Below are 24,944 nucleotides of genomic sequence, written 5' to 3' on the forward strand. Positions count from 1 at the left end.
CGCTGCACCTACCTGCCGCTTCCATTCAGCAAGGACTTCGCATCTCGTCTGTTCCCGGCCGCTCAGGTATCCCTGCAGCTATCCCTAACAGCCTGCTCATCTGAACCACGGTATGCATACTTCTCATTGACTGTGCTGGTGTATTGCATATCCATCTGGACTGAGTTGTCCTCCTCCGGAGTTTCCATCCTCTGAGACTATTGCTATTATTGACTGTGTTTCCTTTTGCTGGACTATTTGAGTGACTTTGTTTATCTGTGCAGTGCTGTTCATTCATTATTATCATTGTGTGCAGTTCAACGTGGGATCAAGTTCAGTGTACCCGTGTAGACTCTGCATAGCATTTATCTCCTCGTGTTCTTCCTCACATATATATTCAGTGGTACAACTTGCTAGAGGCAGACCACTGATTCCTGTTTCCCTGTGTCACCAGTTGCATATATCCTCTCACATAAGCAGTGGTACAACTTGCTACTCGCAGACCACTGACTTCCCCGTGACCTTCACCTGGATTCCATTCCTTCACTACAGACAGCGGTACAACTTGCTATACGCAGACTGCTGACTTCCACCTCCTTATTACTCCTGGACATTCTTCTCACTATAGCAGTGGTACAACTTGCCGTGCGCAGACCACTGACTACCCTCACGTGCCTTGTCCATCCAGATCCTCGTGTTCAGTTACCCATTGTTTACCAGTGCTGCTAGTCATAGACTTTCTGAGCATTCTCTAACCATCTGCTGTTTCCAGTTCCATTATCACCCTGCCATCAGAGTATCATATACCAACTCTACTGCTCTGATAAGACCATCAGCGGGTGATACTGGGTAAAGCCTCCTAGTGCCCGTGACAGAGCCTATCACTCATTATAGGCATGGCTGGCATCTGATCAGTGATGTATAATCTCGCAAGATTATACATCAATAACCAGCAAGCACATCTCGCGAGCACAGCGGACCTAAAAGCCCAATGAAACCATCAGTGACCCCCTCCCCGGTCAACCCCCCCCCCCTTTGGTTAAAACACAACAATAACAAAAAAAAAAAAATGTTAAGAAAAAAATAAAAGGATGGCCGGGTTCCCTGGAATGCCTGGGCCATGGGCATCCCCCCTTCTTGGCACCCTTGGCTGGGGTTGATTGTCAATTCAGGGCTCTAAATGATTGTCAATATAGCTGATAGCTGATTAGATGGCTATCATGGATTGTCCAGTTAGCTGGCAGCATGGGGAAGGGTTTGTTGCACAGAATATGGATGTTGGCATATAACTAGGGCCGCCTTCAGAAATCATGGGGCCCGGTACGGGCCCCCCGTGTCCTCCGGGCCCCCCCCCCATGAGCAACAGCAACACATACTTACCTGGGGCCCCGTCGGTCTCCGGTACTCTGTCTTCAGCTCGGCTGTCACCGTGACAGCCAGGCACCAGGATGCGATCGCAGGGGTGGAGGAATCATTCCCCCTGCGATCATGTGCTCTGGCTGTGACAGCCAGATCACAGGTGAGCCCGTACCCCCTTGATGGCGGCCCTGCATATAACCAATACAGTTCTAATAATAGTTGGGGAAGGGAGCTTTTGCACAACTATTATTTCTATAAAAGTACCCATTAATAGAAAACAGGATTTCCATTTCTTATGTACTGCAATGCTTAAAACTTAAAAGTCAGCTAAATGATCCAAGAGCTGCATTAGCAAACATTTCAGTAGCATACCAAAACTGAGATTTTTAGAGATAATGCACTTTTGGGGAATTCAGAATAGTACCACAAAGAGGCACTCTGAACCTAAATGGGCTGATAATTCTATAGTTAAATGCAAGATACTATTAGGACATAACACTGTAATTATGTTTGTGAATGACAAGCTAGTTCTTTTCATATTGTATTATCATATATTTTATATTTTTATATGCCTACTTGTTTACAAGTTTATCAGAATTGCACCTGGAAGTAAAATCTAGTGTACTGTATGTGTACTACCACCCTTTTCCCCCTCCCTTTCCCCTCTCCAACTTTTTTTCCTCATTTTAATGATTTTAATGTTTCTTTTCCTTTATACAATGTAAATGAAAAATCTCAATAAAAACTATTATTAAAAAAAAAAAGAACTGCACCTGGAAGATCAATCTGTACCTGTACCTAGCTTTGTGATTTCTCAGATATACCTCCAATGTGGTTAAAACAGCTAAACATCACTCCAAAGTCCAACCTACTAATTAGGATCTCACCATTTATTCATTTAAACGTATTTACCACTTATTAATCATGTTGAGGATACATTGGAATTGTCCTCATTACATGTCACATTAGTGTATTAGTGTATTTAAATTACATTGCTTGAAGGGTACCATCAAATGTCACTGTAAACTTACCATATCTACCCCTTTATTTCAATTATTGTTTTGTAAGGTAGGGACTGGGTGAAGCAGTATATACAGCATAGGCGTGGGATTTCGGGTGAAGCACAGCTTTTAGGGCTATGCTGAGTATTATGAGTATTATGAGTTATCATAGTCAGCAGGTCTGTAGTCTTGCAGGTCCAGTGTTCCTTTTATTTGCGCTTTGGTAGTCCATAAATTCTTTACTGTAGCCAGATTGTCAAAGTCACTTCCTGCATTGGGAATTAAGTTTCAAGGAGAATGTAATCAAAGGGGGGTATTCAATTGTTAGCCAGAACCGCTAAAATCCCGCGCTCTAAAAATATTACCGTTAATACAATAATATCTCGCTGGATTTCAGCTCGCAGCTCCCTGAGCGGATCTTGCTAACAATTGAATACCCCTCAAAGAATGCACTGCTTTATTTGTGAATGTGAGCCTATTTCTCCTCGAAACCCAAGAATGTGCCTAGCTTGCCCTGAGCACATAGTTGGAGTAATGAAATTCCACCTCAATGTCCAAATTACTAAGCTTTTAGGAGTACCCCGTAATCATCATCAGCTATTTATATATCGCCACTAAATCCGTGATATATCCCCTGATATAGGGGATAATCAGATCAATGTATCTGTTTCACTCAAATGGTTAATATCTCCTCTTTCTAAAGTAATGCAAAATATTATTTTATCACAGAGAACTCACTCACATCAGTCCCTGCCCCATTGGAGCTTACAGTCTAAATTCCCTAACATACACAATTAACCTACTAGTGTATTTTTGGCGTTTGGGAGGAAACCGGAGCACCCGGAGGAAACCCACGCAAACGTAGGGAAAACATACAAACTCCACACAGATAAGGCCATGGACGGGACATCATCTCCCTTCTTGACTGTTGCAACCTCCTGCTCTCTGGTATTCCTGACACCCATATATCCACACTTCAATCCATCCTAAATGCTGCTGCAAGACTGATCTTCCAGTCTCTCACCGCTCCACATCTGCTGCACCATTTTGCAAATCCTTACACTGTCTCCCTGTGTCCTCCAGAATCAAATTCAAATTACTCACCCTTACCTACAAAGCCTTCAACACACTACCCCTGTATACATCTCAAACCTCATATCAAAATACTCTCTCCTGCCCTCTTAGATCTACCTCTGACCCAGGGGCGGATCTAGAAAACTACTGTACCCGGGGCGATGTTAAACACAATCAGAGCAGCCGGGCAGAACACTGTCTCTGCCTGTCACAGCTGGACGGACCTGCTCATACTGTGCAGCCATCGGCAGCAAGTGTCTGCTAGGGGGGGGCCATCGCCACGATGGCCCCCCCCTGGATCCGCCACTGCTCTGACCTGCGCCTTATCTTGTCTCTGGTAACCACCTCTCACTCATGCCCATAAAACTTCTCCCGTGCTGCTCCCCACTTATGGAATTCCCTACCATCCTCAATCAGCCTTCAAATCTTTAGACACTCTCTTTAAACCGATCTCTTTTTTAGGGGTGACCTTATCCCTGATAACACTTTTCACACTAATGCACCCTCACAACTGCCCCAATCTCCACTCTAAAGCTGGGTACACACTACACTGTTTTCATCCAATAATCGGCTCAAACAGCCGACATACGACCGCTCGTTCAAAAGTCGGGTCAGTGTGCACAGTGACACGATGGTCGAAAGTCTGCCCAAATGGACGATTATCGCCTCGTTTGGTTGGTCGTACCATTTAGTATTTTCGGTCCAATCTCGTTTCCGCTGTGTAGTGTGTATAAACTTCCGACCGATCCACAACAGTGAGTACGAAATTATAGTCATTGCTCACGACAACATGGCTGTAAAAAGTCGCTAAAGGGACGTCCGCTCTTCCCTTTATCGTCCCAAACAAGGCTAGTGTGTATGCAGTCCATGGACCGAGCAATCGGATCATCGATCGCATGTAAAATCGCTCTGCATAAAAAGTTGGTCGAAATTTCTGTAGTGTATACCCAGCTTAAGCCACACTCACTCCTCTTGTTTCAGCTGTGCCCACTTCACTTAGAATGTAAGCTCTCTAACGAGCAGGGTCCTTCATATCATTTGTTTTCATGTCTGCATTTATTTTGTCTGGCTTGTATGTCCATGTTTTATGTATGCACTGTTTTCCCTACTGTACGGCGCTGCTGGCCACTGTGGCCCATTACAATTCTATGATATTATAATAATCTATTTGTAAACAATATAATAATGTAATGAAGTGTCATATACAAAAGAGTGAACACTGTCTGAACGAATATCTGTTTTTTTTTCACCCTGTAAGAATCAAAAATTATTTTTTTTTCCTGCTACAATACAAATGGATAAATCGATTAAGTCATGCAAATAGACGGGCATAGTCTTCATATAATATAGCAGTCACACTAACGAATGGTATACCATCAGGGTGAGGGGTCAAAACACAATCAGCAGCGGGTAGTTAGTGTTGTCCATTGTCCTCATCACTGCATATTGTTGCACCAGCCTTCCAGCACCGTAAGAAAAACACCCCCTGAAAAGTATATATGGGTATACGTCCAGGTCTGCATACAGACACATACATATGCATTTTTGGAGTGCTTTCACAGTACTGAAAGCTGTATATTACGCAGAAAAGCCCAGACATGCATCCAACTATACATGAACTCCATAGTGGTTTGTAAAAAAAACACAACAATATTACGTTAAAAAGAGCATTCTACCTATTTTGGGGTGGCATTGGGCTGGTGAAGTATCACTTTAAATTATTCATGGGAGGGATAGGACATTGGGCCTGATTCATTAAGGAACTTAAGTAAGAAAGCTTACTCAAATTTTTTACTAAGATTTATGGACAAAACCATGTTGCAAAGCAAGGGGTGTAAATTAGTTTATTATTTTGCACATAAGTTAAATAATGGCTGTTTTTTCCATGTAGCACACAAATACCTGATAGCTTATTTGTACTGAAATTTAAAGATGATATTTGTGTGCTACATGAAAGAACAGCCAAAATGTATGTGCAAAATAATAAACTAATTTACACACCTTGTATTGCAACACGGTTTTGTCCAGAAAACTTAAGTGAGAAAACGTACTCAATTTCTTGCCTAAATTTGTTAATGAATCAGACCCATTGTATTTACATTTTTATTACATTTGTAAGTACAACTAGAATACCTGTATAAATTCTCCTCTCCACCCATTTATCTCATGTAAATAATCTAGTCCAACAAAAAAGAATCTTGTTTTTGCATATCGGTGCACAAGTAGGCACACTCGTGTACCTATGCTGTACTTAGCAAGGAAACCCTAGGTCCAACTTACTCCTCCCAGCAGATCATACAAACTTTTGAACCCATACAGATGTGGCTGTCTTGCCTGCAAATCTCAACTGTGAAGATTAATATATTTATGCAGAAGTAAGCTACTACATATTTAGCAATTAAAATTAATCTCTTCTAAACTACTTTTGATCTTTACATATATGCAAAGCTACTATATTTATCTTATGTCCAACAAAGTGTCAATATTTAGTAGTTCAGTTATTTAAAATATCTTGATATTTATGTTTATTTGCCCTTTAATATTGTGTAGTTAAATGCACACTCATTTTTATTTATAACTCGCTCATTTTTATTTGCAATCCATGGTAAGTTAGGATTTGAGGCTACTTCGCATTTCCTAATGCATATTTGTTTACTGAAGATTGATATTACACATGTAGACTTCTGTTGTAGTGTATACGAGTTGATCTAACATTTAAAATGTCATGTTTTCACCTCCTTGCCTCAACGGTTTTAAAGGCATTTTATCGGCAAGAGTAAAACAACTCTGCAGTGTAGTAGTTAGATTTGCAATATACACTCACTAGTGGTAAAGCAAATGCTTTCTTTTACGGAACTGGAAGATCACACTATATTCAAGTTCTATCAAGCTAGTTATATAAACTTCATTTTACATCATAATTATCCTGCATCAGTTTGGCAGGAGCATCAAATCCTTCCCCTGCCCTGTTCAGGGACGCTGCTCCTTTGATCATCAGCGTCAGTGAGTGGATTCCCTGCCTCCTCTCCACACCACACATCATGACATTCAATTAAATCTCATTTTTGCACTCTTCCACAAACTCAGCACCCAGTAATGGAGGGAGTGTGGGTTATTATAATAACCATTACAGCATCATCCAAAAGGTCTGTCATGAAAATCCCCAGCCCCCACTGAGTGCTCTCAATTACTTTGTGAATAATGCCTTCATCTGATTGGCCAGAGAAATATACAACTGAGAAATCAGACATGAGATGTTCCCACATATACCTTTAGAGTAGAGCTAATAAAAACAATTATTATAATAAAAATGCTTTATTTGTGGATTACATTAAATGTCAAAATGTTTACAAATTTACCAGGCAAATACACATCTCTTCAAAGTAAAATAACAAACAAAATAAAAAAAAAACAAGACGCAAAAATATAAAATTCTCAAAATTACTTAGTTGCCGATTGAATTCTTAGCTATGTGCTGCCGGACACTGAACTGTCCGACTACACACATTTCCAGGTACTATGGTATCCCATTATCACAGATTTTTCTGAGCACCTCTGAGGGGTGCAAGGAAAAATGTAATCTGCAATGCTGCATCACTATGGAGTGTCTTTGCAGCTATTGCGTGTCATATCGCTAAGGATTGAATCAGCCCCATAATGCAAAATACATACTAAAAATATTTTTTTATTTAACAGTGTGGTTTTTTTAGATTTAAAATCAAACTGATTCTTTAGAAAAAAAAATGTTTGTTTACATTAACAAAGTGCTACCTTTTTTCATCAATAAATTACAAATTGAATAAAGTGATTACTGCAGAGAACACTAGGTTAAGGGATTATCATGCTAATTGCAGTCAAAACAAACATCACAAAAGGGAGAGAGGACTTTGCAGGTGCGCCAGACTGTACCATTTCCACATCTTCAGTATATTCTTTTGTATCTATATTGTAAAATAAATAAATGTAAAACAATTACATTTCAGTCTCCTCATTCAATTAAGTGGGATGCAATAGTGAAAAGAAGAATGGAAGGTGTAAGGACATCACACAGAGAAAGCAAGGTCTATTTGCATGGGATAGAGAACCTAGATCTGGAATAAAGAGATGTTTGATTGTTATTGTGCACACACATGCAGGAAACCCTGTACAATTGCAAATTAAAAGAACATACTTCCTGCTTTGAGAAAGCAGAAGATGATGTAGTTCTTATTTTATTCCAAACCTTTATAGAGGCCCTGGGGCCTTTATGTGAGGTAAAAGGTGTTTAAATGTTTGCAGGCGATTTCTGAAGCTCCCTTTGTAGTCATAAAGGACTTTTGATAAGATAACTAGCGCATTGTCATTTTCCTGGTATGAAAAGGGCATACAATGCATGACAGCAGTGATGGCCTCCATATGCTCCTATTTTCTCACATAATCTAGTTTATCTGTCCATCTTAACCTGATCTGCTAGGTGACAAATGGAATCCAGGACAACTTATTTCTGACTGACATTTTATTGCTTGCAATATTCAGGTGCAGGATGAGTCTGTCAGATGCATTCCAATTCAGTGCGCGGTCAAAGTTTATTTCACTTTTTATTTTTTTAACCCTACACAGTAGGCTGCAAGCAATTTAACAGCAATTATTTTGAGTTTTTGTTTTTAAAGTATGGGAGTGGCAGAGTCTGTATGAAATATAAATTACAAATTAATTTAATTACTACAAAGTCAATTACAGGAAACACTGTATTCCTTGATACAATTAGTTTTTGTTTCCCGTTCTTGTAAACCTAGCATGCATGTCTTGTGTGTTTGTAATGCTTATAAAAGACAAACATGCTCTCTCAAAACACACTTTGGATCAGTTGGATTTTCTAAAATGACAAAAACAGAAGGCAATCATTTTCTGCTAAGCAGAGAAGATTGCCGCAGGCACAATTTAATTCCAACAGCTTATTGCTACAGCTTCCCAAGAAACGTGTACTTATATGTACACTTTGTTATTTTTATGTGTATATAAATGCCTGCACTGTAAACTGTGCTGTTGTTACATGGAATGTATTGCAACCTGGAGAGTCAATCATTTTACATTGCTTATATTTGCAAACTTCTATATTTAGACTTACCACAATCCCCAGATGGGAAGCAGTACATCACTCCATAAAAACATCTGCATAAAGCACATTTTCTGGGCAGCCAATGACTGTGGGCTATAGAACCACAATGCCTACATGTGAGAAATAGAGCAAAGATCAATTCGGTCTTCAAAGATAAAAATAGGGCATTGTATATATAGTAGTTTACATGCATACCACGTACCTGTTCCGCTCATCAAACTCACAATGCCTTCCAGTGAAATGCTTAGGGCAGGCACAGAAACTGCCCAGCATACAGGTGCCTCCATTCTTACAGCAGTGTTTGTCCAGGGTACTGGCTGAAAATAAAGTACATATTAACAGGCTGCATGAGACATACAAAGGTCGCCAACAAATCAGTCATGTCAACAGGGATGGACTGATAACCCTTAGCAGAGGGAACAAGCCCAGCTAAATGACCCAGAAAAAATGTAATGCTAGCCATGTCGGATGGTCCTGACTACCCAGCTGCCTGTTTTTTGTTCAAACCGGACACCATCAAGCTTGCACTCACAGGAGTCTTAGGAGAAACGTACATTTCTTAGTGTCAGCACTGTACATATTGACAGGAAGACTGAAATCCTTTGCCAAATCCTTTACTAATCACCAGTTCCTGCCAATATCTTCATTCAAGAAATTATTCATGAATGGGGCTGCAGAGAAAGCTATTCCTCCCAAAGCAGGTTTGGCTCTTATTACCTTTATAATCAGGCATCGCTCATTATGTTGCACATTGTTGCTAAAATCTATTAATTAGAAACAACATAAAAAATAAAGCTACAGAGCCAACCATTTTTGGCAGCGATCTTAGTTATTGTTAATAAAGTAAAACTGAATGCAGTTTCTAAACAAAGCTATCAACTATTTTTCTGCAACAAAGTCAAAATAAAAAGTACTGAATTTCCTTCCTTATAAAATATATGAAAACAAATAACTACTACTACAATTACTTTTGTACTTGCAGTGCTAATTTAATACTGCTTAAGTTATTATCCGAGATTACAATATGATTACAGATTACACTATACGACATAAAAATGTTTACAGGAGAAACAAGTGTTTAATCCTTTCAGGAATGTAGCTGGTTGTACATGACCTCTTATAATATGTAACAAACAGAATGCATATAGGGAAGATAAAAAAAATACACATTGTGGGCCTGATTCATCTTCTGACGTAAGTACCTTTACTTGCCGTATATTGCGTGAAATTGCTCTGCGCATGCTCAGAAATGACCATTATACCAATGAACGCAATTCCATGAAATTCCTATCTGAACGCAAATGACACTAAACTACTGCCTATGGCTTGAAGGGCAGAAGGGGGCAGGGAAGGGCCGGATGAACGTTGGCAATTTACAGTAGGGGGGGAGCGGAGGGTGTTTTAAAACATATTTTTATTAATGATTATTGTATTATGAGTTGTTAGTTTTTTTGCATGCTTCCAGTAGGGACTTTATATTGCACATATGCATGTGCATATTCTGCAGTTTGTTCTGGCTGTTAACACACGACAAGTACTGTTTAGGCAGAGTGTACTTATACCCAATTTCAAATGGAATCATATCTTGAGACCCACTTGGATTTGAATATGGACGCACTTATGTTCTGTGCTCGTTTTAGAAATGCAACTTATATCCTTCATATCAGTTACAAATAGAGATATAGGACCTCATTTAGAGTCAGATGCAAAGTCCGTTTTAGGCGCATCCAACAAAAAAACACTATCATGGATGTGTAGAAAGCACCAAATCCGCCTGCATCTTGGACACTTGCTCCTAAATGTAGGCAAACTGAGGGGGGATTTCCTAGTGCCTGGAAACCCCCTCCAAGTCTGGGGCACTGTATAATTGAGGTGGCTGGACCCTGCTCCCGCTTCACATAGCTCTGCTTGAAAAGGGAGAGCTGCGTGCACCTATCAGTAGTGCATGCAGCATTGCCCATGTATATTATGGGGATAGGAAGAGTTGGAGAGCAGCCAAGCACTGTCTAAAATAATAGCCACGCCCCCACGCATGCTGGTCACACCCACTGGCGGCATGGTGTGGAAACCCCTCTCTACAAATCCTGCGTTTGCCCCTGCTAAAACAGACTTTGCGTCCGACTCTAAATGAGGTCCACAGAGAAATACAGATATAAAATAGTTAAAATCTTTTAAACAACATTTTTTGTTCTTAAAAACAAGACACCCTTGCTCAGCAGTAGCTACCTTGTTTTATAGCAAGGTTTTGCAAGTCCATCAGTTTAACTATTCGTGTACTTTTCTAGGCATGACATTCATATAATTTTTAAGTGTGACATTCATATATTTTTCAAGGCGTGACATTTATATTTTTTTCTAAGCATGACATTCATTAAAAAAATACTAAGAGAAAAAAAGGAAACATGCCTGATTGATGGGGCTTTGTTCAGTAGTTATTTAATGTTTATTTTGACACCTGGGGCACTTTTCCATAATCAATCGTAGATGAATGAATGAATGATGCCAAAATGGATGAATGATTCATGTAGACATCATTTTTCTCACTGAGTTACAATGTTTTTAAGAAAAAATGCATTTAGGCACATGTTTATCTTACATCTCAATGAAGACAATGGGCAAGCATTTTAAATACGATTTGTATGGAAGCATTTTAGAAGCATACAAGACACTTATGAAATGCTAGGTAACAAATACAAATGTAAATGTGCATTTATATAAAAGTACAGTGAAAAAACACTAAATTAGGGTGTATTTTGTGCTTAATTCTAGACGTTTCCTTGGTGACTTAGGAAAACTAACTTCAAACTACTTGGTATTGTAATGCATGAAGCACTTCAACATTTCACTTTTAGAATACAGTTTTAATACATGATATTGTATTAGTTTCATATTGTGAGAACCAGCATGTAATAATGAAGTATTTTCACCTGGGAGGCTTCACCTGTGTACTCGGATTTACCGCAGTGTGTATAATACATATACAACACCATTTTGGAAGTCTGCCAATAACATGCAAGTTTCAGACAGTGCTAAAGCGTAACTTACTTTTTGTGAGTCCAATAAATGGAATCTTTTCTCCAAAGGTTTTATGCTTCCGAATCCCAGTGTGGTTAATGTCCCTCACAGGCCTCTCTAAATAGGTTTCTAAAGACAGCATGGAAGTGCCAGCATTCTTAGTTCCATGCTGAATTGCTGGTTTTAAGCAAGAAAAGAGTTTTAATAAACACATGGATCTTTGAAAAACTGGGGTTTTGGGATCTGGAAACTTAGTTAATGGACAGTTGTATCTAAAATATAGATTCATATCATAATTTTCAGTTTATACTGATCAGGATTTCTGTGATTCCTTACCACACACACCTCTGGATAGCTGCCCTTGTTTTTTTCCCCAGACATAAAAGTGTATCTACCAGCAGGAGGTACAAATGAGAACGCTACCACGGACCCTCTGGGGCAGGGTATTGTGACTGTTGCTAGAAGCTATGCTTCAAGGGTCCACATGATGCATGAATTAATATTATCTATTGAATGCACATATCAAACTGCTACACATCAAATGAACACAAAACAGAAAAAAACTGTGTTTATACAGAAGCAGCTGATTCAGTTTCTAACTGGCATCACAAAAATAATAATAATAATAAATTTCTCCGTGTTTCCTCATTTCACAGCTTGTTTAGCACTTTTAGACAGCTTCTGAGAGTGAGAATATTGATGTGACATAACTGCATCCCTTAAAAATCTCCAATATGTACTAAAGAGGCTCTGATATTTTCTTACACAGAAGCCTTCTTGTCAATAATCTCAGTAAAGGGCACTGTAGACAGCCACTTTATAAACAACTTTTGCAGAAAAAAGCTGACAACAGAATATTAACATGCACTTAACTTCACAGAAAATGTAAATACAGTGTCAAACGTCAAATTCTATCAAGGTAAGATAACACACACTTTACTATAATATATATATATATATATATATATATATATATATATATATATATATATATTAGTGAGTGTTTGAGAAGATCTTTTATAAAAGACAACTTGCATTTCATGTGTAGTTCTACACATGATGGGAAAGTGGTCATATAACCTGGAATTAGTCATCAATTAACCTATAATCCATATGACAATCACAGGTTTTTCTTTAATGTGATTTGAAATTGAGCAAACATTCATAGAGGTAAACAGCAAATACTCACCAATTCCCAGTTGAATGACAATAAGAAGCTGAACAACCAGGTAGAGAAATCTAGTTAATACAAAAAACAACATATTTAATTCATTTAATTTTCAAGTGTGAAGGTAAGTCTCTTAATACAGCAATTTGGCATTTTAAAATCCCATAGGCCACACATCTAAATGGCCTTGTAGGGATTTAAAGGGGCATCAACCCCAAATATTTTCTTTTGTTGGAGTATTTACACTAACAATCCTGCCAATAACTTAAGTGTGTTTTTCTTGTTGTAAATTGAAATAACATTTCCTTTGGGCAGACAGTTTGTTTATACTCCACATCAATGGTTGAAGTGGAAATTTATAAGTGATGGTATGGAAAATGTAAGAGGAATTTAAGTGGATGAAACATGATAGTTTTATGTCAGTAAAATGTCAGGGTCAGTATGGCACACCACTATATATGAGTGAACTTTAACCAGTACCCAAATCTCAGTAACCAGCCCTATTCAGACTCTGACTCCTATTGACCTAACCTCTTCCCCTCCTGCATAGGCTTCATGCACCACCATGGGTGCACTCAGGGCTGGATGCTGAGTTAGGAGCAGATTAAAAAGGGAATAAATTTGCTCTTGGACAAACTATGATATAATGCAAGAGGTGCAAATTACTTATTTTTTTGCATGCAGGGAATATACTAGTTGCTTTTTCATGTTGCAGACAAATATTTGATGACTTTATTTTTGCACTGAAATTTAAAGTTGATCTAGGACAGTGTTGGCTAATCTGTGACACTCCAGGTGTTGTGAAACTAAAAGTCCCAGCATGCCTTGCCAATATATAGCAGTTTATTGCTGGGACTTGTAGGTTCACAACACCTGGAGTGTCACAGGTTAGCTAACACTGATCTAGGACATACTCCCACATTGTAAATTTACCCTTTTTCGCCATAACAAAGTGGTTTATCCAAAGGGCAAATTTGCTCTTTTTTTTTTTTTTAAAACTTTGCTCCTAACTCAGCATTAGGCTCTCAGTTCATTGCAAATAGCCTAGTAATCAAGGACTGAGCAGGTTGCTTGGTTTACATTACTATAATCAATGGCAAACACATATCACATGTGTGCAAATCCTATTCATTTATAGCAAGCATCCTGTGCAGTCATTCATTTTCAGAGCATGCTGATTGTTATAAGACACTATGATCTGTGCATATTTGGTATGTGTCTGGTACCGAACAAAGGACAAATAGAAACAGTTTTTCAAATAGATCCTCTTGGAAAACCATTTAGAGTGAGCATTCTGCAGTTTTGCATGCTAACTGACCACTATGTGGCACTCTTCTACTAATCTCTAGTAATAATAAGCCACTGTAAAAGATAATTTATTACAGGTGCTTACATTTCTAATAACAAATGTAAACATGCAAAGATGGTTACTGTGTCAAATACAATATTTTCATGTTTTGCAGAACACTTTTAAGACCTTTAACTACCCCGAACAATTAGAGTATATGTTACTTTTACAATTTTAGGGTGCCCACAAATAATTTCAAGTACATTTAAAGTAATAAAGTAGACTCTTACCTGTTAAAACACATCTTCTATGATTACCAACTTACTCCACAACTAATCTGAAATTCAACAGCACCTTGCAGTCTAAAAAGGAAGGCAGTCCCTTGTCTTCAGGCTTTAAGTTGCATATCAATTGATGAAATATTTAAATTCAATCACACTGGAAATCACTTCAGGCAACACCCAGGAAACAGAGGTATTGTGCTAAAGAATGAAATTTATTCAAGGAAAACGTGGGTATTCAAATAAGTAAATAGTATTGCAGAGGCAACTAGATCAAATTCATGCTTCTATATATCAATATGGTATCCTTACTAGCCAAGTCACTTTGTAAGTGCATATTATGGTAATATATATATATATATATAATTATCTAATTACATACTTTCAATTACTGCATATCTTAAAACATAAAAAACATCATTTGATAAATTAGTGTTAAAAGACTCAAAATCAGTTAATCAACTGCATGCTGCCTGTGATCTATGTTATATTTATGCAAAAGTCAAGGCCAATGTGAAGGTTTGGCTTCCTCAGACATTATAGCAGTATTTATTATACAAATTCATATGTTGTTTGAAAAAATATGTGAACATTTGAACAACTTCTAGAGTCAGATATACCTTTGCTTTAAAAATAGTGGGCCTGCTTCATTAAGGAAAGTAAAGTAAAACATTCAGTAAGTTTTCTCTTGGATAAAACCATGTTACATTGCAAGGAGTGCAAATTAGTTTTCTATTTTGCTCATAAATTAAACACTGCCTGTTTTTTTTTTATGTAGCACACAAATATCAACTTTAGATTTTTAGTTTACAAATAAACTATCAACTATTTGTGTGCTTTATGAAAAAACAGACAGTATTTACTTATATGTAAAATAATAAAACTAATTTGCACCCCTTGCACTGCAACATGGTTTTGTTCAGAAAACTTACTGAATATTTTGGTTAACTTTCCTTAAAGAACCAGGCCCAGGATGTTTAGCTTAATTGCAATTAATTTGCATGCAGTTTTTACTATGCATGTGAAATAATTACAATGAAACCATACAACTTATATATTTTAGGTGTATCTAGATACACATGCTTGTAACCAAAAAGTTGATTTATTAGAAACAACCAGATTGTACTGATTTTCAGATGGCGACAGATGAAAATAATTTTCTTGATAATTTAGGTCAATGTGGGTAAGTAAATGTAATAGGTTTGAGATTAGTACTTTCTTGTGGGTAAAAGGTATATTTAACCATAGTAGTAGAAATTTAGATGTCAAAAGTATGGAATAAAACGCAAAAAAGATATTAATATTTATCATACTGATATCTATAACCGAATAAGTATTGACTAAAGGTATGTATATATAGAAATATAATTATGAGTCTTTGGTAATCTAGGGCTTTTCTCCCTATAGTAAACAGACCACTAAGTGAACTGTGCTGGAATTTAAAGTTAGAAGATAATATTCTGAGAGAGATGGTTTGGAAAATCTTTATTTCAGTTGTACACAGCTTCACTTACTGTTGCTGCACTATATGTACTTTGCTATTAAGCCTGCATGTGCAGATGAACCTGTTTGCTTAGCGTCATATTAAGGCATAGTGGGCTTGGAGCTGATAAAGATGGCAGGCCTGTCATGTGATGCATCAGTGGGTATAGTTTACTGGATGTGAGTGTGGTTTTACACACCAAATAAAAGTTATGGCAATTTGGCATTTTAGAGAGTTAGTTAAATACAACACTGTGCCATCAGAACACTGTAGAATGTAATGCCATCATCTGTTGATTATTACATTAGGTAAAGCCCCATTAACAGGACCAATATACTAGGCAGAGTCCTGCCAACTGGTTGCCAGTATACTAGGGAGAGTCCCACCATTTGGTTTCCAGTATACTAGGGAGAATCCCACCATCTGGTGTCCAGTATACTAGTTTGATACCCACAAACTGTTGGGCACTAGGACCCAGTGAAACAGAACTGGACTTTAAGACCCAAAAAAGTCCAGTCTGTGAGGGCTGCTAGAACGTTTTGTGTGACAGGAAAAATGATGAGACTGTGGATACAGTGATTCAAGGAAGCAGAGTAACAGAGAGAGGGCTGAAGAGCCATGTGAAAAGAAAATATAGAGGGAAAACAGATAAAAAAAAAGACAGCTAATAAACTGAAGTGACAGCAGCAGTGACCAGGAAAACTGATAGAGTGACAGAGGAGCAGCAGTGAGCAGAGGTGATGAGACCACAGTGAGAGAGAAATCTGAGAGAGACATTAAAAAGTGTGAGAAAGATAGCACTATAAAGAGATAGAAAGAGATAACAGAAGAGGATGAGACAGTGAGATATATTTATCGGTTTGTAAGTGACATTTACTCTGACAGGAAAACAACAAATAGTTTCACATATTTATCAGAATATCAGTATTATTTATTGCTCCCAATTTATAAGAAGAAATGTACTGAATATTTGACTGATACTTATGTTTAATCACAAGATAAGTGTGATGTGTGTCCAGTGACAGACTCTTACCTTAGTCACACAGAACCTCCATTATAACTGTAACCAATTATTACCTCAGAGACATCCTCCATCTTGTGGTGGTCATCCATATTGCCTAGCTATGTCCATGATCGGACCCTGCAAATACGCGCTTTAATTTTTTTGCGGGGTCCTTCAGCCTCCACATTTAAAACCATTAGATGTAATGTATTGGGATGCACAGGTATCACCTGAAGCCTTCTTTTATTAACCAAACCTTTGCTAGTGTCCATAATAGCGCTTAGTTTTAAAGTAAGGTCATATGGTGACACCTCACTTCAAGTAATTGAAATAAGGAATTCTACAGGATAGCGAGATGACACATGAAACTAATGAATCAGCACTTAGTTAAGTTTGCGATGTTCCTGGAAGTTGGAAAATAATCGTAGTGTTGATATGAGTACAATGTTCAATTCTTTTGGACAAAATATAGCTTTTCTATGAGTATTCTCAAGCGAATTTGGAAAGTCATATGCCGTCCTATAAGATCATTGTCTGGTTATAGGAATACATCAGGGGGTAAATGTATGAAATTGTGATTTTGCAAAATCAGCGATTTTCTCTGTAGAGCTGACACTTGCAGATGTATGAACCTGAGATTTCCAATATTGATAGAGATCAAACTCCGACTTTTTGCCACTCTAGTTATACAAGTCTCAAATGTATGAAGCTGCGATTAACCAAACTCTCCTGAGTTTACTTTAAAACACGCCAGATACAACACGCTGCATTCTAGCAGCGTGTTCAGAAAACACATCCCTCTTACACTGTCTGCCTATACAGACGGATGTCCCGGCAGCTGTCAAAACTGTTAAAAATAAATAAAAGTAAGAAAAAAAAGGTGGGGTCCCCCCGCCCGACCACTGTTAACCCTAGTGCTGCCAGCCTACTGCCGGTTACGTGAAAATTGGGGGAAAAGTTGCGTAGGGTCCCCCCGATTTTCACTGAACTGGCACTCGGCAAACCAGCCGGGGTTGTAGGAACTATAGCAGGGGGACACGCGGCAGGGGCCCCCTGCCATAATGACAACCAACCCCAGGCTATTCAGCGCTGGGCTGGATTCCCTGGGGAGTGGGGCCCGCCCAAAAAATGAGCTGAGCCCCCCCTCCCCTCCTTTCTAGGGACAACCAGCCCAGTGCTGAAAGCACTCGGGCTCTTCCTCTCTTCCTACACCCCTGGGCCGTTGGTTAATAACGGCGATAAAATAGTTAAAAAAACAAACAGATGCCAAGTCCCAGCCAGGTGGCCATAAACAGTGTGGGCATGCTGATATTTGTATAACTACAAGCACCAGCATACTCATGGCAGCCAGGGCATAATTCACATCCCACAATGCTATATATATATATATATATATATATATATATATATATATATATATATATATATATATATATATATATATCCACACACAATGCCATACATACATACATGCAATACCATGTATACATGCAATACCATGCATACACACACAATATCATATAGTGTTGTGGTATCTGTGCTTCTTCTACTGGTATTCCCTGTTGCTTACAATTCTGTGCACAAACATAGTAGAAACTCCAAAACATATATATAAGGGCATAGGCCACTCCATACAATGTGATAGAGTGTGAAATGAAACAAAGGTGTCTTTTGCACTCCTTCACAGATTTAAAATAAATGCATATTGCACAGAGACATGTTTATACTCTATTGATATAATCGCGGTCAGCAATCTAAGAAGTGATCTTGCCATATTCTTTCCCTGTTGCGCTTTTCCAGACAACATTCGGAACTCCTTCTTGTCAAATGCGTTCAAATGATAAAGATTCCCGTAGATTAAATGTTTGCTCGTGCTCTCTTGTTGCCTGGATGGCTTTTGGAGCACAGATGGAGTGCAGACAACTTTTGGTGATTACTGATGTCTGTAGGGGCCAAAACATTTCTGTTTGCTCTGTAGTGCTGGTCTGTATCCCACACACACACACACACAATGCCATACACATACACAATTGCATATACACACACACAGTGGCCTAGTGGTTAGCACTTCTGCCTCACAGCACTAGTGTCACGAGTTCGATTCCTGACCATGGCCTTATCTGTGAGGAGTTTGTATGTTCTCCCCATGTTTGATTGGGTTTCCTCCAGGTGCTCTGGTTTCCTCCCACACTCCAAAACATACTGGTAGGTTAATTGGCTGCTAACAAAATTGATCATATCCTCTCTCTCTGTCTGTGTGTGTATGTTAGGTAATTTAGACTGTAAGCTCCAATGGGGCAGGGACTGATGTGAATGAGTTCTCTGTACAGAGCTGCAGAATTAGTGGTGCTATATAAATAACTGATGATGATATATAAACACACAATTCCATATACATACACAATGTCATACATACATACACACACATACACAATGCCATATACACACACAGTACCATATATAAACAGACAATTCCATATACATACACAATGCCAGCCCCCTCTCCCCCCCCCTCCCCACAGCCTCTTGTACTTACCTACTGACATCTGTTGGAGACAATCTCTGTAGAGGATAGTAGTTCTGCTCCGCGCTCTGCAGTGACAGGCAGCCTGGCAGCAGTCTAATTTGGTGCCTGGCTGCCTGTCTCCATCAGATCACTGGGGCCCAACCGAACAACTCCACCCCTCCCAATTAGCCCTGTTCCCTCACGCCGGGTGAATAGAATTTTTTTTATGAAAAAAGCCAAAACAAGTTTGTGGTCTGCAGTCCACCCTCTCTACGCCCCTGGATCCAGCCGCCATAAAGCAGAACAATGTCGGGGACAGCCATTAAAAGCCCAATGCTGGCCTCGATTAGCTTAAAAAATTAATAACATTAAAGACACTTTATACAGAATTGACATGCTCCCGTCATGGGTCTATTTATGAAGAGGACCTGGAGCTGCAACTCTATCAATCCCTATGTAATCAGGCCCTCGGTTTACTGATGGATCCACAGAGGCCTGATAGAACCAGGTGGTAGACCTAAGAGTGTTCCGGAGATAGGTATTGTTGTGAAACTAGACTTAAACCATTTTGCAGACAGAAAGGGTGCTACATATACATAATAGATTTATGGATATATGTTTTTTACTAACTTCCAAAGTTTTCCTTTCCAAAGGGCCGCACATTACCATTAATCTCAATAATGCATTTTAAACAAGTATTACAAACTATATCAAGCAAATCTGACAATAAAGCAGTAAGGAGCTAGGTGCTGCAGGTGAAGACTTGCCCATCATTGTTGTAGAGGAACCAGGCGCTGATCTAGAATATTATTTTACGGGGGACATTTAGGAAGGGGTTATTTAGTCCCCACCCCCTTTTTGACCGCCAAGGCTGCCTGCGGCTGCACACTATATGCAGGTCCATTCGGCAGAGACAGGCAGGGACAGTGTGCTGCCCGGCCACTTTGATTGTGTATAAAACACAATCGGAGCAGTCGGGCAGGACTCTATCTGCCTGTCTCTGCCGAACGGACCTGCACATAGTGTGCTGCTACAGGCAGCAAGCCCCTGCAAAGGGGGGCGATTGCCCCGATCACCCCCCTCCCTCTTTCTTAGATCTGCCAGTGAGAGGAACACAATGTTTAAAACTGTATCTATTAGAAGGTGATCACTGATCAGAAACTTGGGGAGAATGGAATCGTAAACTAACAGCATGGGTCAATAGCAGTAGCTGATGCAAACATAAACAGGACACAGACACAATAAAGTTATATTGGCAAGAATAATAGATAGCTGAAGAAAAGAGAGAACCTGACCGTTAAATCACTACTGGGCAACCAAATTCTCAATCTAAGGAGTATATTTACTAAACTGCGGGTTTAAAAATGTGGAGATGTTGCATATAGCAACCAATTAGATTCTAGCTGTCATTTTGTAGAATGTACTAAATAAATGATAGATAGATTCTGATTGGTTGCTATAGGCATCTCCACTTTTTCAAACCCGCAGTTTAGTAAATATACCCCTTGGTGTGCTCTAGGGCCTATAACAGTGGTTAACATTGCTACCTCACCTTATTGGGGTCATGGGTTTGATTCTGACAGGGCACTAGGGATGTGCACCGGCGACTTTTGAGGTCTCGTGTTTTGTGTTTTGGATCCGGATTTTCATTATTTTTGGGGTTCGGATTTGTCTCGCAAAACACTTGACGAAAGGTCTCGGTTCGGATTTAAGGTTTTGGATTCGGATTTTTTTTTGGGAAAACATAAAAAGTTTAAAAATCAAGTTTTTGGGCTTATTTTCACTCCTATGCTATTAGTAACCTCAATAACATTCAATAACAAGCATTTCCACTAATTTACAGTGTATTCTGAACACCTCACAATATAGTTATTAGTCCAAAACGTTGCAACGAGGTATCTTTCTGGACTGCGTAGAGGAGTGGGTCACCACAATATATATAATAAGAAAACCATCAACTTGTATGATTCGCACCAATAAATGTACCTGGACTGCGTAGAGGAGTGGGTCACCACAATATATATTAAAAACCCTGAACTTTTATGATTCGCACCAATAAATGTACCTGGACTGCGTAGAGGAGTGGGTCACCACAATATATATTAAAAACCCTGAACTTGTATGATTCGCACCAATAAATGTACCTGGACTGCGTAGAGGAGTGGGTCACCACAATATATATTAAAAACCCTGAACTTTTATGATTCGCACCAATAAATGTATCTGGACTGCGTAGAGGAGTGGGTCACCACAATATATATAATAAGAAAACCATCAACTTGTATGATTCGCACCAATAAATGTACCTGGACTGCGTAGAGGAGTGGGTCACCACAATATATATTAAAAACCCTGAACTTTTATGATTCGCACCAATAAATGTATCTGGACTGCGTAGAGGAGTGGGCACTAGGCACCACAATAAAATATATAAAAAACCTTCAACAGGTCTGCATTACACTGCACATACGGCTGCTCCTCCATCCTCTCCATCATATACATGTTGGAGTTTTAGCGTGTGACAACCTCTTGTTTTTGATAATGTCAGTGCATTTTGAATATTTTTCAATTTGCCCCACACCACTGAATGTACTTTATCTATGATACGCATCTATCTATCTTGACTGCGTAGTGTGGTGGCCCCGGTACACAATTTGGTACCGAGGCCACAATATAATTAAAAAACCCTCCACGGGTCAGAATTCCACCAAAAAAGGGTATGGACTGCGTAGTGTGGTGGCCCCGGGACACAATTTGGTACCGAGGCCACAATATAATTAAAAAATTGGGCATCAACTGTCACCGTTGTTTAATATCTGATACACCTAAATATGGACTGCACAGTGGAGTGGCCCCGGTAGTAAATTTGGTGCCGGGGCCACAATACCTCCTCCAACTTCCAAGTGTAGTGTTTATAAAGACAGACAGCGTCGAAGTGTTATTAGTTGACTTTCTTAACCCTAAAATTGTCCCTGTTGCAAATATTCTTGCAATGGACAGTTACTTTTTTATTGAAAGACTCAATGTCAGGCGCCGTCCGCACGGCCGCCTGACTGCCTGACCGCACGTCTGGTTGCTATGCAACCAGACGCATCACTTCCGGATCCCCCCTGCCATCCATCTCCTAGCAGTATGACGCGCCCCGTTGCTAGGCAACGGGACGCTATGTGATTCCCGGCGGCAGGCATGACAGCGCTGCAGCGCTGATGCTGATTGGATCCCCACACTATTTAAACCTCTTCCTGTCCTCTAATCAGTGCCAGAGTATCAGGTCTTCCTGTCTCCAGCGTTTGTGTGTACCAGTTGCTGTATTGTTCCTGACATTCCTCGTGCTGCTTGTGACCCTTTTGACCCGGACCGTTTGACCACCCCTATCTGGATTCTGCCTTTGTACTGCGCTCCCTGAAAGTTACCGACTCGGCTTGCCTCACCATTCTTCTGGATTTCCCTTTGTACCTCCTCTACCTGAACGTTGCTGAACCGGCCTGTCTGACACCCCCTTGTATCTCGCTGTGGACTCTAGGAAGGACCGCGACCTGCGTGTCCCTGCAGCGGAGTCCATACTTCCTTGCGGGGGTTCCTGGTGAATACCAGGGGCACGTTAGACTCTGCGCCTTCCTCTGAGTTGCGCCAACAACAGCAGGTACCCACTATCAGTCATACACCCACTTTCAGTCGTGACAGTATACTCTGGCCATGACAACGGAGGGGTCTGGTGAACCGTCTGCTCGTGACCTACTCCTGCATTTGGCTCAACGAGTGAAGCAACAAGAAGCAGCCCAAGCGCATCTTCTACAATGTGTCCAAGGGATTGCTACCCGCTTCGATACATTTCAGAATGCTGCACCCGCTACACCAGCCATAACCTCTGCGGCATCCACAGCATCCAGTGTGGTTACGGTCTCTACAGCGGGTTGTGTCACTCAAGTCTCCATCTCCTCCATGACTTCTCCTGTTCGGTTGAGGGTAGGAGTACTTCATAGCGAAATGATCCAACTTTTGGTGTTGCCGAGGTCCATTAATCCCCTCATCTTGGGGCTACCGTGGCTGAGAAAACATTCTCCTCAGATGGATTGGGACCACGCTCAAGTTATGTCGTGGGGTTTAGGATGTCGCTTTGAATGTCTGTCTAGAGTCTTGCCTCCAAAATGTCAAGTAATGGCTCATTCCGAGCTAACCCACCTTCCTGAGGCCTATATGGAATTCCAAGATGTATTCAGTAAAGTGGAAGCGGAGATCTTGCCTCCTCATCGTCCCTGGGATTGCGCTATTGTTTTATCTCCTGACCAACCCATCCCCAAAGGGAGGACCTACCCTTTATCTCGTCCAGAGACGTCAGCCATGTCTCAATATATTTCAGAAAACCTGAAACGGGGATTTATCCGCAAATCTACTTCCCCAGCGGGTGCAGGGTTTTTTTTTGTTAAGAAGAAGGATGGGTCTCTTCGGCCTTGTATTGATTATCGTCCTCTCAACCGCATCACTGTCAAAAATCGATATCCACTACCTCTCATCTCCGACCTCTTTGACAAACTCAGTGGATCTCAAATCTTTTCCAAACTAGATCTCCGTGGGGCCTATAATTTGATTCGCATCAAAGAAGGAGAGGAATGTAAAACGGCCTTTAACACCAGAGATGGACATTTCGAGTACCTGGTGATGCCCTTCGGCCTCTGCAACGCCCCAGCCATCTTCCAAACCTTTGTTAACGATATCTTTCATGACCTGTTATACACTTCTGTGGTAGTGTATTTAGACGATATATTAATATTTTCTAAAGATCTGAAGACTCATCGGGAACAAGTAAAAGAGGTCTTACGTAGACTTCGGAAACATCACCTCTACTGCAAGCTGGAAAAATGTGTGTTTGAGATTAGCCAGGTACCTTTTCTTGGTTTCATCGTGTCGGGTCAAGGTCTTTGTATGGATCCCACCAAGGTGTCAGCTATTCTGGACTGGCCTCAGCCACAAGGCCTTAAAGCTATTCAAAGGTTCATCGGCTTTGCAAACTATTATCACCAATTTATTCAGGGATTCTCCACCATTATAGCCCCCATTACAGCTTTAACCAGGAAGACTGCCAACCCCAGGGTTTGGTCCTCGGAGGCCATGTCTGCCTTCATAACGTTAAAGAAAGCATTTTCTTCAGCCCCAGTTCTGTCCCAGCCAGATCAAGAACAACCTTTCTTCTTAGAGGTAGATGCATCCTCGGTAGGCATTGGGGCGGTGCTTTTTCAAGAGTCTCCGGCTGGCTCACACAACCCGTGTGGGTTTTTCTCCAGACGATTTCTTCCAAGTGAATGTAATTATGGAATAGGGGACAAGGAGTTACTGGCCATCAAGGCGGCTCTGGAGGAGTGGCGGCATCTGTTGGAGGGGGCTATATTTCCTGTTACTGTGTTTACCGACCATCGGAACCTAGTGTTCATTCAAGAGGCTCGTTGCCTTAATCCTCGGCAAGCCCGCTGGGCATCCTTCTTTGCTCGATTTAACATGAAGCTCACTTTCTGCCCGGGAGCCAAGAATGGACGTGCCGATGCATTATCTCGCTCATTTGACGATTCCGATCGTTTAAGACCGTTGGTTCCTCAGCATATTATTGATCCTTCTAACATCGTAGCCCTTACTAGGACCAAAACGTCCTCTCCTCCTCCAGGCCGGTCATTCGTGGAACCCCATCTCCGGTTCA

General features: G+C 40.1%; 1 protein-coding gene across 1 annotated transcript; it reads right to left on the reverse strand.

Annotated features, from left to right (window-relative positions):
- Window positions 1-6,776: 6,776 nt before the first annotated feature.
- On the reverse strand, window positions 6,777-14,402 carry LOC142108270 (teratocarcinoma-derived growth factor-like). Its single transcript, XM_075191910.1, has 6 exons — window positions 14,273-14,402; window positions 12,716-12,765; window positions 11,557-11,703; window positions 8,714-8,828; window positions 8,521-8,621; window positions 6,777-7,354 (listed from the first exon to the last, which is right to left on the reverse strand). The coding sequence occupies exons 1-6, from the start codon at window positions 14,284-14,286 to the stop codon at window positions 7,242-7,244; spliced, it is 540 nt and encodes a 179-aa protein (XP_075048011.1). The 5' UTR covers window positions 14,287-14,402; the 3' UTR covers window positions 6,777-7,241.
- Window positions 14,403-24,944: the final 10,542 nt, after the last annotated feature.

The sequence above is a fragment of the Mixophyes fleayi genome, chromosome 1 (assembly GCF_038048845.1).
Source record: "Mixophyes fleayi isolate aMixFle1 chromosome 1, aMixFle1.hap1, whole genome shotgun sequence".
Lineage (NCBI taxonomy): Eukaryota > Metazoa > Chordata > Amphibia > Anura > Limnodynastidae > Mixophyes > Mixophyes fleayi.

What these genes read in the sequence shown, in the direction of transcription:
- LOC142108270 (XM_075191910.1), bottom strand. An exon ending in TGTCATTCAACTGGGAATTG is followed by an intron (nt 11,704 to 12,715) that starts GTGAGTATTTGC and finishes GCTTAAAACCAG; the next exon opens with CAATTCAGCATGGAACTAAG. An exon ending in CTTCCCATCTGGGGATTGTG is followed by an intron (nt 7,355 to 8,520) that starts GTAAGTCTAAAT and finishes TTTACAATATAG; the next exon opens with ATACAAAAGAATATACTGAA.